At 54.5% G+C, this 17,059-nt stretch overlaps 1 protein-coding gene and 1 non-coding gene across 51 annotated transcripts in view; one reads left to right on the top strand and one right to left on the bottom strand.

Moving 5' to 3' along the window:
* NFIA (nuclear factor I A) overlaps positions 1-17,059 on the bottom strand; it is a 331,976-nt gene that overhangs the window by 229,809 nt on the left and 85,108 nt on the right. For 29 of the 50 annotated variants that reach the window (XM_046944260.1, XM_046944261.1, XM_046944276.1 and 26 more), the window contains exons 1-2: positions 8,418-8,783; positions 3,262-3,793 (exon numbers count right to left, since the gene is read on the bottom strand). In XM_046944260.1, coding sequence (XP_046800216.1) covers positions 3,262-3,793; positions 8,418-8,444 — 559 coding nt within the window. In that variant the 5' untranslated portion in view covers positions 8,445-8,783. Of the gene's footprint in view, positions 1-3,261; positions 3,794-8,417; positions 8,784-17,059 lie in introns of those variants that run through there. The other 21 variants (XM_046944256.1, XM_046944258.1, XM_046944257.1 and 18 more) reach the window with 2 other exon arrangements.
* Positions 13,856-14,416, top strand: LOC107054023. Its single transcript, XR_001467927.4, has 2 exons — positions 13,856-14,042; positions 14,279-14,416. It is a non-coding gene; the product is annotated as an uncharacterized LOC107054023 (transcript).

Raw genomic sequence — 17,059 nt, 5'->3', positions numbered from 1 at the left:
CTAGCAAGCACAACTTGCCTGGGACAGTAATGGCGGCCTTCCAAAAAAGCCAGAATCGGGCATCGCAGTGTCGTTCCCCGGCCCGCCATCCAGCCCTGCCCACTGCCAAAGCCTGCAGAACCGGGACCTTGCACAAAATTTAACTACTTCCATGGTGAGCCTTTCCTCCAATCTGATCACATTAGCAGAAGGAACTCCAAAGCAGTAAAAAACTCCTGAAAGTTCTCGGTTGAGTGCCTACTAATGAACAAAGGTTAACTTTATCTAAAAGGTCAAATGCCTGGTGGCTAAGGTTGTGACCTTAACAACTTAAATTGTGACCTTGCCACGTGCCTAGTATATTGCAGATTCTGATACAGATCATCTGGTAAAGGACTGGCCATAAATTAGCTTTACTGTTCGACTCCCACAAAGAAAACGGTTTGCCACAATGGTTTCCAACTTGTCATTTGATACAAGCGCAGAATAAGGGAAAACTAAAAAGCAAACCCAAGTTCAGGGTATGAAAATGCCACCTGCTTTTAGTTAAGCAGATTAGAAACTGCAAACTGAGAGCAATACTCTAAATTTCAATACATTTTGGGTCAACCTCTAATTCACAGAACACCGATCTTCCTTTCCTCTCTTCCCTTTTTTTTTTTTTTTTTAATGAAAATGACATGTCGTTTGTGTATTTGCATATTTTTGTTTTCTCTTTCTAGCCAGTTCTTAAAGGGAATAATTGATTTCAGTAGCTTTGTGAGAAGCACTATTTAAATCTGAGCACATGTGTTCTCTTACAGATGATAGTGCCTACTGAAGAAAAAGCGTGGATTCAAAGCAATAATTATGGTACATGTTTAGAAGGAAAGGGACATCTCGCTGCTGAAGCCATCTCGAATAAGGCATCTTGGAAGGGAACGCTCCCTCAAAAAAGAGAAGAGTTAAAAAAAAAAAAAGAAGAAGAAGAAGAAAAAGCACTACGGGTGAAAAGGTCACAATGGTTTTGGCACATATCTCCAAGCACGTTTCAGAGTCTGTGCCTCCTGCCAATACTGGCAACTTCTCAAAACTTTTAAGGAGGTAAAAACATTGTTTAGTGTTTACAAATCTTCTGTACTATAGCAGATGCTTGTCAAATCCGCTATATGTAAGTTGACCGGCCTACCTAATATCTGTGCTGGCGCCTTCCTCCCCAGAGCTACCCGGTCCATACATTGCTGGAGGTGGTCCTGATGGAGCTACAGACAAAGGACCCTTAATATTTTCCTTTTGTACCGTTCCTGTTGCGCACATGGCACAAGCTGCCATTACTGCGGGTCTGCGGGAACCAATGGCTGGCAACTTGGCCAATGTTCAGGTGCAACAAAGACTGCTGGGATACCTCGGAGGGGGGAAAAAAAAGAGAGGAAAAAAGAGGGAAAAAAAAGGTAGCCCACAGATGATGCTTCCAGCACACCTCTGTGCAGCGACACAGGGGACGCCCGCCCCGCGATACATCCTAAGCACTAAGCATCGTTTTGTCCCCATGGTGGTGCGGCAGCAAACCTGCAGCACAACAAGCACAGAGCACTGCAGCCAGAACCACGGCGCGGTGTGCACCCACTGCTCGCTGCAGAGAGACCCTGCAAATCCTCAGCACTGAGGTCCCAAGCCCTGCACCAACGTTCTACAGCAGGCAGCTCCAACAATCAGTGCGGCCACTGCCCGATGACGATGAGCGCAGAAATACATCAGTTTGATATCAAGGGTAGTGTTTGCCAGCAGCACGCTGATAAGATGTTATATTCCTAATCACAATATTGGACTTTTACGGTGTCTCTCGCCTGGCTGCTGCAGCAGGAAAAGAACCTCTGGCCCCTCGCAGCACCCACGCCTGGATTTCCCCTTTTCTCCCTGTCCTGTGTCCCTGTGATCCTCCCCGCAGGCTGAACCCAACCGCTGCTTTTGCTGGCAACCCTCACCCTGTGCAGAAGGCCGCTCTGAGCTTAGGAAATGCAATAGGGACCAGTATTTAGCATCCTAAATAAACCTAAAAGCCCAGGGCAGAGTCCTGGCCCCATTCTCCCCTCAGTTCACAGCAGCCGGTAATCCCCACTCCGTGCCACATAACAAAGCACAGAGCAAATACAGCCTTTGGGCGGCAGGAAGGTGAGCGTGGTTCAATCATGCTGCAGGGCTGGGTGCTGGCTGTGGGGATGGCATGAGGAGGGCCGTACGATCAGCCCCAATGTGGGCTGCATTGCAACGGCATGGCAGGAGAATTTGGAATGGCCAAAAGTTCCTATGCACCCCTCCAAAACAATGTGGTGTTGGGAACACCAACTCCCAGTGCTGCAATTTGCTATGTTTTCCTATATATTTATATATTCGTGGTCTGCACGGGTATGATCCTGCCCTCATCCTCTGCCCTCCCTGCCTGCCCAGCCCCTCCACTTGCAGGCCAGCCTGAAGCCAGGTCAACCTGCATGTCCTATATCCACCCTACACACATCCTCTCTACATCCCATATTGGACGACCGGGGCCCAGCACTGCACTTGCTCACATTTTTCTGCAGCACAATTGCCCATCAGAGACACGATGCCATGTTATTTTCCACCCCAGCCCTCTGCTCGCCCTCTCACACACTGAGGCAACCCCAGGCAGGTGGGGGACCCCTGCATTTTCCATTTCATAACAGATTAAAACATTTCAGCTCTCCCCACGTGCAATATTATTCAATGAAGAATTTGTTTCAAGAACTGTCCAGATTCTTCGTGTATAGACTGTGATGTTTTAAGGCTCTCTCTTTTTTTTTTTTTTTTAAAAAAAAAAGGTTTGGTCTCATTTTCCCAATTTTTTACCCAAAATTACAACCTCATATTTGTTATCTGCACCTTCCAGCCGCTGACTGGGGCTCCTCTCCCTTTCCCACCTCTCCAGGTGAGGATGCCTGGCAGCCCTGACGTCGGGTATCCCAACCCTCTACAACCGCTTCGTGCATAACAGACACAAAGTTAATTTTAGTAGTAAAACAATTTAAAAAAATTAAAATTGAAAATTCTCCCCGCATTCCCTCTACCGCAGAAAAAAAAAAAAATAGAAAAATGAAAGAATCCTGGATAACACTTGAGCAAAGTGCCCCAAACACCAAACTGCCATTAGCCCCGGGAAAACAAAAGCTGTGCTCCCCACAGCCCAGTGTAAAAGGGCAGATTTGGGGCCGCGCTCCCTCCCGCCCGCACTGAACCCACCAGGACGCAGACGCGCGAGGTGGAGAAGTGGTAAAGAAAGGCACTTACCTGCGGCGTGCACAAAGTATGCCAAATATAAATCGAGTTCCTTAACAGAAACTCCTATATGGTGGGGCTGTACGCACAGCCCGGGGTTAGAGCACTGTGGGGACTTTACAAGGCGCTCGCCATCAGTACTTTCGAGCGGAATACCTTTAAATAAAATCACCATAACGAGGTCCAACCTCCAGACCTTATCTGCCTGGCGAAGGCAGTCAATTCTTCTCATCTTGCCCTTCTGGTCTGGATTGGAAAGGACGCAACACGGAGGCTTTTTTCCTGTGACTGTGAGAACAAAATCCTCCCGAAATTCAGGCCTGATATCTTTCCGAAGCTTTGCCAGAAGTCTGGACGCCCATTTCTGCTTTACCTCGGGTTTTTCACTTAAGAGTTCGTCCTTCACGGCCCTCTCTTCCTCTTTTGACATGCGTTTCTCATGTTTTTTGAAGTATTTTCTCTTTCGGGCTTGCAGGTTGAACCACGTGTACGCAAACGCTCGGACGTGAGGCAGAAGTGCTTCGATGAAGGGATGAAATTCATCCTGAAAAAGTCACAGAGAAGCGTCGGTGTCACGCAAAGCACAGCAAGGCCCGAAGAGAGCCGAGTGGCCCCAACCCCCCGAAAGCCGCAGCGGGGCCAGGATTGGGCCCCCAGCCCCAGTTTGGTAGAGAAAAGGGCGGAAGGAGTTAAAGGCACGGGGCCGGCTGGGTGCGGGGACTCGGCCGCTCGCGGCGCATATCTCCCTCTGCTCCCTCCCTGACCCCGCTGCTTGCGGCGTCGCCAGAGTGTGCCCGCCAATTTGGCAAATTCGGAACGCTCGGATGCCAATCCCTGTTTGTGTGGGGAAGTCTGCAGTATAGCGAAACTTTCCCGAAGATATAGTTGGAAATGGCAGCGCGCCGTACAGTAACGCGCCGACGGAGCCGTGCGTGCAAACACGACTGCGGTGCTCTGCTCGGAGGACGGAGCGCTGCGGCCGCCCAGCTAAAATCTTAGAAAACACTGAATATTATTTAAAAAAAAAAAAGCAGGGATTACAGTCCATTTAAAAAAATATATATTAAAATTTTAATCTGACATTGCGGCACATTAGGATTCCAAAGAGTTTTGATAAACTAAAAGGAGACTCAAAAAACTGAAAAATGCAGTGGTCGAAAACCTTGGCATGACTCATGCAAACGCGCCAATAATTATTATGTTTTTTTTTAGCTGTGTCAGGCTGTATTTTCATACATTCAAAAAGAAACTCCATACTTGGAAAGTTAGTTTTGCCATCCAGAGGCACTGTTCTGTACAAGGATGTGCTACGGATCCCCCTCTGCCCGGGCACAAAGTAATCATGATTACAGTTCTGCTGACCACGAAAGAATGCAAGAAAGACTCCTTTACTTTTGTAAAAGAAAAAAAAATACAGATATAGATCTATTATGCAGATATAGATCAATATCCTCAAAAAGCATCACATAAACCAGCAGAGGGATCGACCCAGGCTCTGCCACGCTGGGGCCGCACTCTCAGTTCCTACACCAAATGAATGAGCGCAGCGCACGTCACAGCGCCCGCGCGCCGATCCCACTGCTGCACGACTCAGTCCCATTGCCCATAGGGCCCAATCCCACTGCTCCAGGGCCTGATCCCATTGCATGTAGGGCCTCATCCCACTGCCTGCAGGGCCTGATCCCGCTGCTGCAGGGCCGGGTGCCTCCAGCCTTCAGGTTGGGCCCTGCGGGGATGCACAGCAGCTGCTGCACACGGGAGAGCTGCCGTCCCGTCCCACAGGGAAGCGCTGGGGGTTCACATTAGTTAACTTTTGAGTAATGAAATGATCACATGGAGAGTGTTTCTGACCCAAATCATTTTGGGTTGTAAATGCCATTATAAAGACAGAAATCTCGTGTCTTGCTGATAACATTATTTGAAGTTATATTTCTTTTCAAATAATGATGAGAAGTTGAGCACTCAGCAGAAATAGCCATCAGCAGACGCTGCCCTAACTCAGGAGCTCCTACTGTCTTCCCCTAAGGTTCCCCTGCACTGATTCTGACGGCCCTTACGCTGTAAATACTTCACTCCATAGCGGTGTCACAGCGGTCATTTTTACTTTGAGCACAGAATGTGCAGAGCCGTCCACCCAGCGCAGTGCCGCCCAGGAACCACAGGACGATGGATGAGCATTAACACCAAGCAGGTAAAATAAAATAAATCACTCCGATGATTGACACATTCCTTTTTTTTTTTTTTTTTTTTTTTTTTTCCCCTCCCCTCCTGTACTGGATGGAAGAGATCATAGTTTCAAATTTCAATAAAGTTTGGGGGGGGAGGAAAAAAAAAAAAAAGATTGCCAAGAGTTTGCAGTCGGCAGATTCACAAAGTGGGCGAAGGCGCACACGGAGCTGCTCTCTCTCCCCTACGAGGGAGGGAAGGAGACGGACCGCAGCTCCCTGCGAGCTGCCAAAACCCCAAAGCCAGCTCCTGCTCCTCCTGCCCCTCTTGGAGGGGAAAAGGCCTTTGTAGGGTCCGGGTTGTGCACATACGGAGCACTGCTGGACCGCGGGGAGCACTGCTGCGAGCAGAGCGCTCGCTGAGCACGTCTTGGTGGGGCTGAAATATTGCAACTTTTCTGCTTTCTGCAGCGCTTTGTCCTGACGGATCTCATGTGCTCGGGACTTTTTTGGCTCGACGCTGGACGCCATCCAAGAGCGAGCTGCTGTAACCTGCGTTGCAGCCCGTTCCTACAGCGGGAACCTGAGCGGGGAGGGAGCGGCAACACAGGAAAAAATATATATCTATGAAAAAAAAAAACAACAACCACTTGAAAAGAGCCGGGGGAAAAAAAAATCAACAAAAAAAAGGCGGTGTGAAGGCAGGGGCTGGAGGCAGCGGGAGGTGAGCGGCCGTGCCAGGCTCCGGGTGCTGCTCAAAATGGTGCACGGCGAGAAGAGGTTAATGGCTCGCACAGCGACCCGCAGCCCCGGCACGGCACAGCCTGCAGCTCAGCCGGCACCGTGGCACGGAGAGCACAGCGCCAGGATTGCGGGGCAGGAGGGGAGCGGGTCTGCACAGCACCGTTATTGATTTGGGGGGTATTATTATTGAAAAAAAAAAAAAAAAAAAGAAGAAAAAAAGTTTTGGAAGTGTGTCAGTGCAAGTGTGCTAACAGATGTGCAGAGCTGTCCGCAGCCTGGCTGCAGAAAGAGAAAGGGTTTAAGGAGCGAAAAGGAGAGGGGCTTTGCCTGTCCTCAAACTCACCCAAAGGGAAACTTTCAGAGCGTGTGAGCAGGACGGGTGCTGAGCTCTCAGGCTGCATGCAGGCAGCCGTGCGGGAGGAAAGTTGTGCCGCACGGTGCCCGAAGTTGGCAGCCACGGCCCTCGGCCCTGAGCAGCACTGCTCCGAGAGGGCAAAAGGCGCTGCCAGAGCCCCAGCACTGCCTGGAAACAAGGTAACCTGCAGGAGCCCTGAGAAACACTGTATCTCTGTGGATCCTCTCGAAATTAAGCCGGCCGCAGCAACCCTTGTGAATATTTTTACAGTCCGTTTGCTTGTAAATCTATTAGGAGATGGGCATATGTTCCCCAACCGCTTCCGAGATCCTCTGCAGACACGAGCACGGACAGCACTGGGGTTTTCCTGACAGATGACACAAAACCTGGTGCCATCCAGGTACAGCGCGGGACCAACGCGCTCCAACTCTGATTTCTGTGTCTCCCTTTCCAAACCGCTTTCCCTTTAAATCTGAACCAAAACTTCACCCAAATGAAAAAAGACGCACACACACACAAAAAAATCTCCCTTCCCAAACTCCCATCAATAAAAGCTCCCATCGATCCTGGAGGGAAAAATAGGAATCCTGGAGGGAAAAACAGCCAAGCCATGGGGAAGGGCTGCCCCTCTCCTTTCGGGAATGACAGGGAGCACCCAGCGGGGCCGTGGAGAGAAGGAGCTCCTCGGGAGGCCTCTCGCCTTCGCCTCAGTTTTCCAAGTGTGCAACAAGAATGTGAGATTTTTTAATAGGGAAAAAAAAAAAAAAAAAAAGCAAAAAAGCATAATAAAGCAGTGCGGGGGATCAGGACGGAGAGCCCCATCCCGTGGGTCAGGGTTACGTGTCCCCATGGCACAGCCAGGCCCTGCCAGCCCCGCACGTGGGGCGACGCGCTGTGCCCCCGCGGCAGCCGGGGCCGTGGGTGCCAGGTCGGGCTGCACTGTGCGGGGCAGCCCTGAGCCCCGGCCCTACGGCTGCAGGCACTGGGGGCCGGGGGGGGCCCGCAAAAGGAAGGGAATAAAGTTTGGCGGCTCCCGCCCTCTCGCTGCGTTTTGTCGCCTTTTCTCACCGGAAAGCACCCGGAGAGGCTTTCTCGCCGGCAAAAAAATAGGAAATAAAATAAAATTCAAATTAAATTAATAAGAATAATGGAGTCAAAATCTCCTGCAGGAGGAAATAATCTGGGGTAGGAGCCCGCCACAAAGCGTTTCCTCGTTAAACCATTATATCCTGCTAATTGGAGGTGTGCAATTTAGCGTCCTGCAGCAGCGCGCGGGGTGGGGGGGTCGGGGGGGGGGGGGGGGGGGGGCGCTGCGCGGCCGCGCAACCCCGGGGGCACCTCAGGCTGAACCCCCCCCGGCCCGAGCCGCCCGTCCCGCGCACGCGAGGGGAGCAAAAGTTGCGCGGGCGGCGCTCCGCGGGCGGGGAGCGGTGCGGGAAGGGGGAGGGGGACGCGGCACGAGTCGGGGCGACCCCCGCGCGAAGACGGCGCACCCTGCGCTGAAGCTCGCGGGGGTGCGCGGCGGGGTCGCGCGCGGGGAGAGCGCGGACGGAGAGCGCGGACGGAGAGCGGCGGGACGGCGGGGATCCCCCTCCCCCCGGAGCCCCGCGGTGCGGTGCGGGGTCGAAGCGGAGCGGCGCGGGGAGCGGCGGCGGCGCCGCATCGATCGCGGATGACCAAGCACCCGGCGGGGCGCGGCGTGCGGGGGGCGTCCCGCAGCCCCTCGGCTCTTAATTACGGCGTTAATAAGTAGGCGCCATTAGCCATGTGCCGACACAAATGGCCGTGCGGGAAAAGGGGGGAGAGGGGAAAAGCAACAAAGTTGAAGTTTCGGCGAAGCGGCCGCGTTCGTGCCCCGGCCCCGGCCCCGCAGCGCGGCCCCATCGCGCCCCGCGGCCGCTTACCTGCGTGAGACAGAGCGGAGAATACATGACTGCTGCGGGGGGCTGCGGGCGGAGGTGTGCGTGTGCGGGAGAGAGGAGAGAGAGGGGGAGAGGGGGGGAGAGAGGGAGAGAGAGGAAAAAAAAAGAGAGAGAGAGAGGAGAGGAGGGGGAGCCCCGAGCCTGCTTCTTGCTTTCACATTTCCAACTCTGCCAAACTGCAGCCAGCGCGGAGCCGCTCCATGAGCTGAACTTTAACCCCGCCTCGACTTTCCCGCACTACGCGCTCGGCATGCCTGCCCCGCGCTCTGTTAAAGGCATAGCGCCCGCCGCGCCGCGCTGCGCCGCGCTGCGCCGCGCTGCGCGCCCGCTCCGCGCCCGCTCCGCTCTGCACCGCCCGCGGGGGCGGGGAGGGGCGGGGAGGGGGCTGCGGCGCTACCGCCTCCCTCCGCCCCGCAGCGCGCGGCGCAAAGTTTGGCTGCGGGAGAGAGGAGGGAGGATGGGGGGGCACGAGCACGGCGGGGTGCGGGGATGGATGGGGGCAGCGGGAGCGGCGCGGCCGTCGGAACTTTGCCGGTGCGCTGGCACTTGTCGTGCGGTGCTTAGTGCGCTTTGAAAATAAGAATGAAAATTAGAATAGAAATAGGGATAAAAATAATAACTGGGGGGGTCTGGAGCATCGCGAACATAATTCCGCCTCAATTCCCGGCTCGTAACACCGCTCCGTAGAGAAGAAGCACCTCCAAGCCCGGCCCGCATTGTTTTGGCAGCGGCAGCCTTTGGGGTTTTTGGGGTTTGGCCGCGCTCCAGCCCGCGCGCGGGGAGCCCCGTCCGTGTGTCCGTCCGTCCCGTGGGAACGGCGTTTTCCCACCGCCGTCGCCCCGACGGCAAATGGCGCAGAGGGGGCGGCTCTCGGTGCTGCGCTCCCCGGACTGAAAATACCGCGGGGGGCTGCGCGCAGCGCCCCTTTCCGCTCCCGCGCGACCCTCGCGACCCCCGCAACCCCGCGCAGGGAACTTTTCGGGCCGTGGGACGGCTCCTTGCGCCCTCTAGGTTTGGGGGTGCGACCGAGCGCTGCGCGCAAAGCGCTCCGCAGCCGCGCAGAGCAACGCGAGGAGGGCGGGGGGGCTGAGCTGGGGATAAAGCGAGGAACGCCGCCGCCAGGAGGGGTTTCCTCAGCGCTGCGCGGGTGGGAGTGCAACTTGGTGCTCTTTTTTCCCCACTCAGCTTTTTGCTAAATCGCAACATTTGTATTTTTTTTTTCTAAATAGCACTTTTCTCTCTGTTGTTTTTTTTTTTTTTCCTTAATATTTTGGAGCTAAATCCGGAGGTTTCCGCCGCTCCGTCCCCAACTTTGTCGGAAAAGGGGAAAAAAAAAAAAAAAAAAAAAAAAATCCTGGTTAAAAAAAAAAAAAAAGGCTTTAAAAAAAAAAAAAAAAGGTGCGCCCCTCCCCCCGGGGGAGTTCAAACGTCGCAACACCCACCCCCGGCGCTGATTGGTCAGCGGGGAGCTACGTCACCCCGTCCCGCCGCTCCCATTGGTCGGCACTTCGGTCCGTCCCTGCGCGCCTTTGTGCGCGGCCGCGGCTGCTCCAGACGGCGCGCACGGAGCGGGCGCGCACGTACGGGCGGCGCTCGGGGGTGGGGTGGGGGGGGCTGAAGGGGAGCGGGGGAATCTGCCGAGCTCAGCGTTTTTCTGCGCTCCCTGGAAAAAAAATTACTTAAAAAAGAAAAAAAAAAAAAAAAAGGGCCAATAGCCGAACCCCGCGCGCAAACCCCGCGCAGCGCCCGCAGATAACGGCAGCGCGGAGCCGGGCGCTGCCTGCGCAGGGTGACGCTTTATTTTCTATAGTGCAAAAAATGTTTTTAATCGCTAAAATAAACTTGAGCCGTTGGGAACCCGGAAGAGAATGGGCGCCGCAGCCAATTGCCGCCCGCCCTCGGCTCCCTTTTTTTTTATTATCCTTTTTTCCCCCTCCTCCCCTCCCTCCGGGGCCGCCCGGCGCGGAGCTCCGCGCTGCGACTTTGCCGAAGTAACCATTTCTCCCCCCTCCTCCCCTCACCCCTCCAACCTCAACCTCCTCCTCCGCCTATTTCCGGAACCGCGATTTGCATCGCAGCCCGCCCCCTCCCGCCCCCCCTTCCCCTTCGGCCGCCTTCCCAGCCCCGGGGGGTCCGGCAGCGCAGCGGGGGTTCCGCAGGGGCTCACCTGGCGGCAGCGGCCCCCACTCGGGCTGCTCTGTACCCCCCCTCCGTGCATGGCCCTTGCTCTACGCCCTCTGCTTTGCGCACGCCCCCCTTTTGCTCTGCAACCCCCGTTCTTTGCACCCCCTTTTACTTCGCACCGTTCCCCTGCTTTGCACTGCACTTTGCTTCGTACCCGCTTTTGCTTGTTATCCTCGGCTCCTTGCACAACCCCTACTTGCACTCCCTTTGCCCTGCACCCCTCTCTGCTTTGCACCTCCCCTCTGCTTTGCATCCCCCTGCTTTAGAGCCCCCCCCCCCCTTTGCTTCACATCCCAAGTTCTTTGCATCTCCTTGTTCTTTGCACTCCGTTTGCCTGCAGCCCCATGTTTGTTTGCACCCCCCTGGCCTTCACCCCATTGCTTTGCACTCCATTGCCCCATCCCTTGCATCCCACCCTTTGCACCCCATTTGCTTTTCACCCTCCTTGCATTGCACCCCCTTCGCTTTGCAACCCCCTGCTTTGCATCCTCCCTTGCATTTCGTTGCACCCTCAGTTTTATATGCCATTGCACCCTCCCTTGCTTTGTACCCCCTTTGCTTTACACCCCACTGCCCCCCCTTGCACTGTATCCCTATTGCTTGCACCATCCCTTGTGTGGCACCCTGCTGCTTTGCACCCCCTCTTGCATTGCACCCCCCTGTTTGCACCCCCTCGGGCTGCTCCCAGCGGAGCAGTGCTGAGTGGTGCGCACTGTACCCGGAGCCCCCGAAATAGCCCTGATTCCATCCCTGAAAGGATTTCCTGGCTTTGTGCGCCTTAACGCGCCTCGGCCAGCGCTGCAGAACAACGCTATTATTCACAGCTCCGAGGGTACAATCTGCTAAAGTCACTTAATAAAAAAAAAAAAAAAAAAAAAAAGAAAGAAAAAAACCTTCAAAGGGCGTGAGAAATGCAGGCAAAGAAACAGCGGTCTGCGCGGGTCTCTTCATTAGCAGAGCCCTGGAACTGGGAGCCCCCACATGCGTGATAACACTGCAAGATTGATGGGGGGGTGGGGGGATAAAAGTGGGTCTGAAGGTTCATCACTTTTTTTTTTTTTTTTTAACCCAACTTGCAGAGTGGTGAGCCCTCCCAACGGAGTGCTTTTAATGGGATTTAATGACAGAGCACTGAGTTGAGAGCCAAAAAAAAAGGGAGAAATAACCCTTAAAGTTGGCCCCAAAGAAGTGACCCTAAAGTTGGTCCCAAATAAATGGCCCCAAAGAAATGACTCCAAAGTTGGCTGTGGTTTTCTGTGGTCCCTTCGCAGTGACCCTCCCTTGGCCAGATTTAGGCAGAGGGATGCACGCGGCATAACTGAAACCATCACATCCCTGTGCTGCACAAACACATGGTGAAAAGCGGCATAATGAGGGATTTCCACCATGTTATCAGCGTACAAAGAGAGCTCTGAGTGGGAGGGATGACTGCCACCAGGAGGGACGGGTGTGACTGCGGACGTTGCTGGGGCAGAGGGAGGGACAATGGCCACGCTGTGCCCGGTGGCATCGCCACAGATGGGGGTGGCAGTGGGGGCTCTGATGGCAGAGGTGGCCCCAGAGATGGGTGCGATCCATCCCAGTCCCCTCCCATTGGTGCTGCCATCACGCAGTCACAGCCATGGCACCGAGCCCCCAGCCAGGAGCTTTGGGCAGGGGCTCCAATCTCCACATTCCAAGGAGGAAAATTAAATCGGCAAACTAAGGTATGTTTTTGGAAATTGTCACCTTATACCACTAAATATGTGCAAATACTATTGTGCACACAGCAATTTCTGCCTGCAGATGAGTGGGATAACAGGTTGCACCAAGGCCCACCCCCAAAAGTGCCCAGATTTTGGGATCTGGGATCCCCTAAGACACAGAAATGGGATCAAACTCAGCGCTCTGCATCTCACTCCATCCCACCCACACTCACGGTGTCACCAGGGCTGGAATGCACAGAGGGGCACAGACATATCCTGTTGCTCTTGGGAATGTTTTCACCCATTGTGACCACCGCTGGGGACCAGCAGGCACCTTGCAGCAGCTTCTGCACAGCATGAGAGCTTCTGCCACCCTCTGCTCCAGCAGTTGGCAACGTGCTGAGCTCAGCCTCCAGCAGAGCATTGCACCAGGAAAGTTTGCACCAGAGAGGTGTGAGCGCAGTGTGGCCGTGTGTATGCACACACACACAGTGCTTACTGCAGTACGGTATATGCATACACTGACATATTTATGCAATACATTTCTCAAAAGGAAAGCTATTTTAAAAGCTATTGTTGCTGCTTTCCACATCAGGATGTTTTATATGTAGGATTTGCTTAGAAAAGCTGAGATTTGATATTGGTGTGACAACAAGGCTGAGTGAAGTTGCTTTCTAGACATTACAACATCCAGGTGAGATGAGTTATGCCTAATAGGAACTGGGAACACAGCACAGACCACTCCGCCTGCACCAGCAGCACAGTTTGGCCCTCACTGCTGGATGTGACCTCCCCAGCTGTGAAAACCAATCTGAACCCCAGAGCAACCTACAAACCAAGTCACCTTCCCCCCACTTCTCTGTGCTGAAGCTCTGGGAGGACACAGCAATCTGAGGGCCTTTCCAGACAGAGCTGCAGTGCTGAGGGCCAACAGGTGTGGGTTTATCACTGCTCCTCTGGCACAGTGCATTGCAAGGCATTCCTCTACAGGTCTCCTCACTGCCCTTTTCCAAGGCAGGGGCACTGGGTATGGCTGAGCTCTGTGCTCTGTCCGGGCAGACAGAGAGCGAGGAGGTTTCCATCACAGCTTCTGCCAACTCCAACTTTTCTGATATAAAAATGACCCTTTTCAGCGTTATATGAGGGATTCTTCAGCGCGGGGTGAGGTTGTAGGAAGGAGGGACGGGAATGAATGTGGTACTTTAGAACCCCTCCCCTTTGTCACTCACTAAACTCAATGAAATTAAACGAAATGAAATCGTAGAAATTAAAAAGCGATGCACTCCGGGGGTGACCGGGAACTTTTCACATCTCTGTATCGCTGAATTGCAATTGAATTGTACAGACAGCTCTGCACCGGTGGAGGGGGGGGCTCAGATGAAAGTTGTGTGCACCCAATGCACAAAGGCTGCACACACCCAGAGATGCAGCGGAGCCACTGCTCACATCCCAGCGCTGCACAAAGCTGCACCCCGTGCCCGGAGCAGCCACAGCCGCGTGCTCCAGAGCCGGAGCTGTGCGGAGCAGTGCTGCAATTCACGGCGCTGCCGCACTGCGAGCGCTGCCAACTGCGATCCCCGGGACGGGCGCTGTGCTCTGGCACCGGGTGCTCCCGGAGAGGCTTTGCGTTCGGTTGGCTTTTTTTGCCCAAGTTTTCTTACAAGGAATTCAGTGGAGGAGCGCAGTGCGGGCGGTGCCGTGCCGTCCCTATCTCTGCACGCGGGGTGCCGGCAGCCAGGTGAGCCGTGGGGCGCTCCCATCGGGACGCACAGGCCCGGGGATGGTTGGGGCTCCTGCAAAAAGCCATCCATCGCTGCTCCGCTCTCGGCCGTCGGAGCAGAGGGACGCGGGGATCTGCGGGAGATGGGTGGATTCCTCCCGTGGAAAAAGGGAAAGACCCCCCCAGCCCCGTTTGTTTCTCCTTTGAGCGCTTCCTTACAGATATTCTATTCTTTTTTCTCTCTTCTGATTCAGATCGTGGCTAAATATAGAAGCTCCGTCGCCCCGCAGCTGCTCATTTGCAATTTGTTCTGCGCGTAAAATCTCTTAACGCTACAAATAAACTTCGGGAAAGTTACATCCCAATAAACAATGAGGTGTTGTTTAAAATTACATGTGCCGCTGTATTATTAGGTCTCTACCGACACTGCAATTATCTCCGGGGCTGGCGGGACCGCATTAGCTGCTCACTCAGACGCAGGAATAGCTGCTGCATGAGCCCTCTGCCATTTTTATGAATGGAAAATATTTTAAAAGATCTCTTCCCCTCTCCCCTTTGTCCCCGCCGCAGAAGGAGCCCCTCGCCGAGCATCTTTTCCCACGTCACTTTAATAGCCGCATACATCCTCCATACATCACGATGCACCACGCGCTGCCTCCCCGCTCCCCCCCGTACGGATACGGATGGGATTAACCCTCGGTCCTCGCTGCAGGGGACGCGGCGTCCGTGTGTGTCCCCCCCCGCGGCTGCGGATGCTGTGAGGACAGCGCCCGGTGGGTGTCCGCACCGCACTGCCGGGCCGCGGAGGGGAATGAAGCGATGGGAGTTCGCTGCTGTGGGTTTGGAAAGCGGGGGGGGAGGGGGGGGGGGGGCGCATCTATATCTTTTTTAGGGGGAGGGGGGTAAATAAAGAAAGCTCGCAACCTGCCATTCCTGCCTCCTCAACCGCTGGTGGAGTCAGTGGTAGCCTTTGTCCTCTGGGGGACGGGAAAAGGAAAGGAAAAGGAAAAAGGAAAAATAGGGGGGGGGGGAAGGAAAAAAAAATGAAAAAAAAAGAAGAAAAAGGCAACAACAAAAACAAGTTAAAAAATACAAAACAAATAACAAAAAAAAAAAAAAAAAAAAAAAGAGCAAGGAGCGCAGCCCGCGCAGGTCCGGCCGCGCCGCTCCGCGCAAATCCCGCGCAAGTCCCGCGCTGCGCCGCCCCCGGCCGGGGGTTCCCCGACCTCGTCCTCTCTGCTCTCCTCTCTTTTCCTCCCCCCCCGCTTTTGCCGCAGTGCCGCCCCGCAGTCCCGCTGCTCACAGCTCCGCTCCGCGCCCGGCGCCGCGCACATGCAGAGAGCGAGGAGTGGGGCGAGCCGGGAGCCGCCCCCCCCGGAAAAAAAATAAATAAAAAGAAAGAAAAAAAAAGAGAAATAACCCCAGAAAGGCGGAGGGCAGACATCCAGAGCGCGGCCCGGCCCCAGCGCAGCCCCATCGGCACCGGGGGGAGGGGAGGGAGGGTCGGGGGGAATCGGAGCCACCGCGCGCCCGCGCCGCCCCCTGCCCCGCACTGCCCCGCACTGCTCTGCACTGCTTCGTACTGCTCTGCACTGCCACTCATACACAGCACACGTGCACATATGCATAGAGCATCCATGCATATGCACAAATGCACGCGTACACACGCATAGCACGTATACACACACATATACATATGCATACGTACACACACTTGCACACACACACATATGCACAAGGCATTCACACGTGTACACACACATATACACATAGCACATATACATGCACACACAGGATACATACACACAGCAGACAGACATGCTCATGCACATACACGCACACATACGCACAGCACATACACACGTGTCATAGTATCACAGAATATCCTGAGTTGGAAAGGAGCCTCAAGTCCTGCAGGAGGTTACTGCAGGATCCTCACTGCCACTTCTCGTCCCCAGGCTGCTCTGCGGCCACCAGGGACACATCACTAATAGCCGACAGTTCAGCTGGGGCTTCGGCCTTGGGACATTTGTGCTTGGCCTCTCCCTGGGCCCGCAGCACTCTTCCTGCCACTTCCTTCTGCATCCCTGGTCACTATGGAACAAGCCCTGCCACAGACACGTGGTGGCACACTTTGAATGGGGGCCAGCACCTGCAGCCCTGCAGCCTCCCCCCCCCTCGCACACACACACACAGCCCCAGTGGGTGCTCACCTCCCACTCCACAATAACCCCAACGCACAGCAGCATGAGGCCAGAGCCACTTTTGCTGCCGCACTGAGATCCAATGTTTCCCCATGTGTTGAATTCAGGGAATGCCTCCAGGCTTGCAGCACTGCCGAGCCCCAAACTTTGGTGTGCGTGTGCCCCACATCTGCTCAGCCAGGTGGGACACTGCCACCCCAGCCACATGTCCGCAGCTATGCACTGCAAACAGCTCCAAAACCTGCTCTGAAAGACACACCGAAGGCCCATAGGAACGGCGCTGGGTTCCAAAAGCACTACAGCAGAGCACCACGCTGCTCCCCAGCAGAAGCAACCCATACAGCCCGAGGCCGTGCAGAGCCGCGCCGTTTCCCAGCAGCACTCGCAGGACAGCTGGAATTCATATCGGGGTATTTTTAACGTGCTCTTACAAATACTTTGGCATACGCCTATCCCACTCCTTTTAATGATGTTGACTTCATTTCCTTTAATACGAAGGAAAAATGTGACACCGACAGAACTTAATTAAATTAATAAGAAGAAACAACAATAAATAACTCCAGTTTGTTGCTGCGGGGTTGCAACACACGGCACAGGAGTTTCACTGCTGGAACATCACCGCCCCGCAGCCAGGCTCACATGCCCTGGGCTCTCTCCTTGCCCCACACTGCAGCACCACGGCTATCTGTAAACCCAGGCCCGTTCAGACTGGGCCCCATCAGCAATCCTAGTGCCACGTGTGAATTTATGCACACATCCGTCTGTGTGCATTTGTGTGCGTGTGTGTGCACACGTGCGTGTCTGCATGTGCATGATAGGTACACGCACGCA

This window comes from Gallus gallus, chromosome 8 (genome assembly GCF_016699485.2).
Source record: "Gallus gallus isolate bGalGal1 chromosome 8, bGalGal1.mat.broiler.GRCg7b, whole genome shotgun sequence".
Lineage (NCBI taxonomy): Eukaryota > Metazoa > Chordata > Aves > Galliformes > Phasianidae > Gallus > Gallus gallus.
The sequence above is the reverse complement of the archived record's forward strand: the minus strand, read 5'-3'. Positions and strand labels throughout refer to the sequence as shown.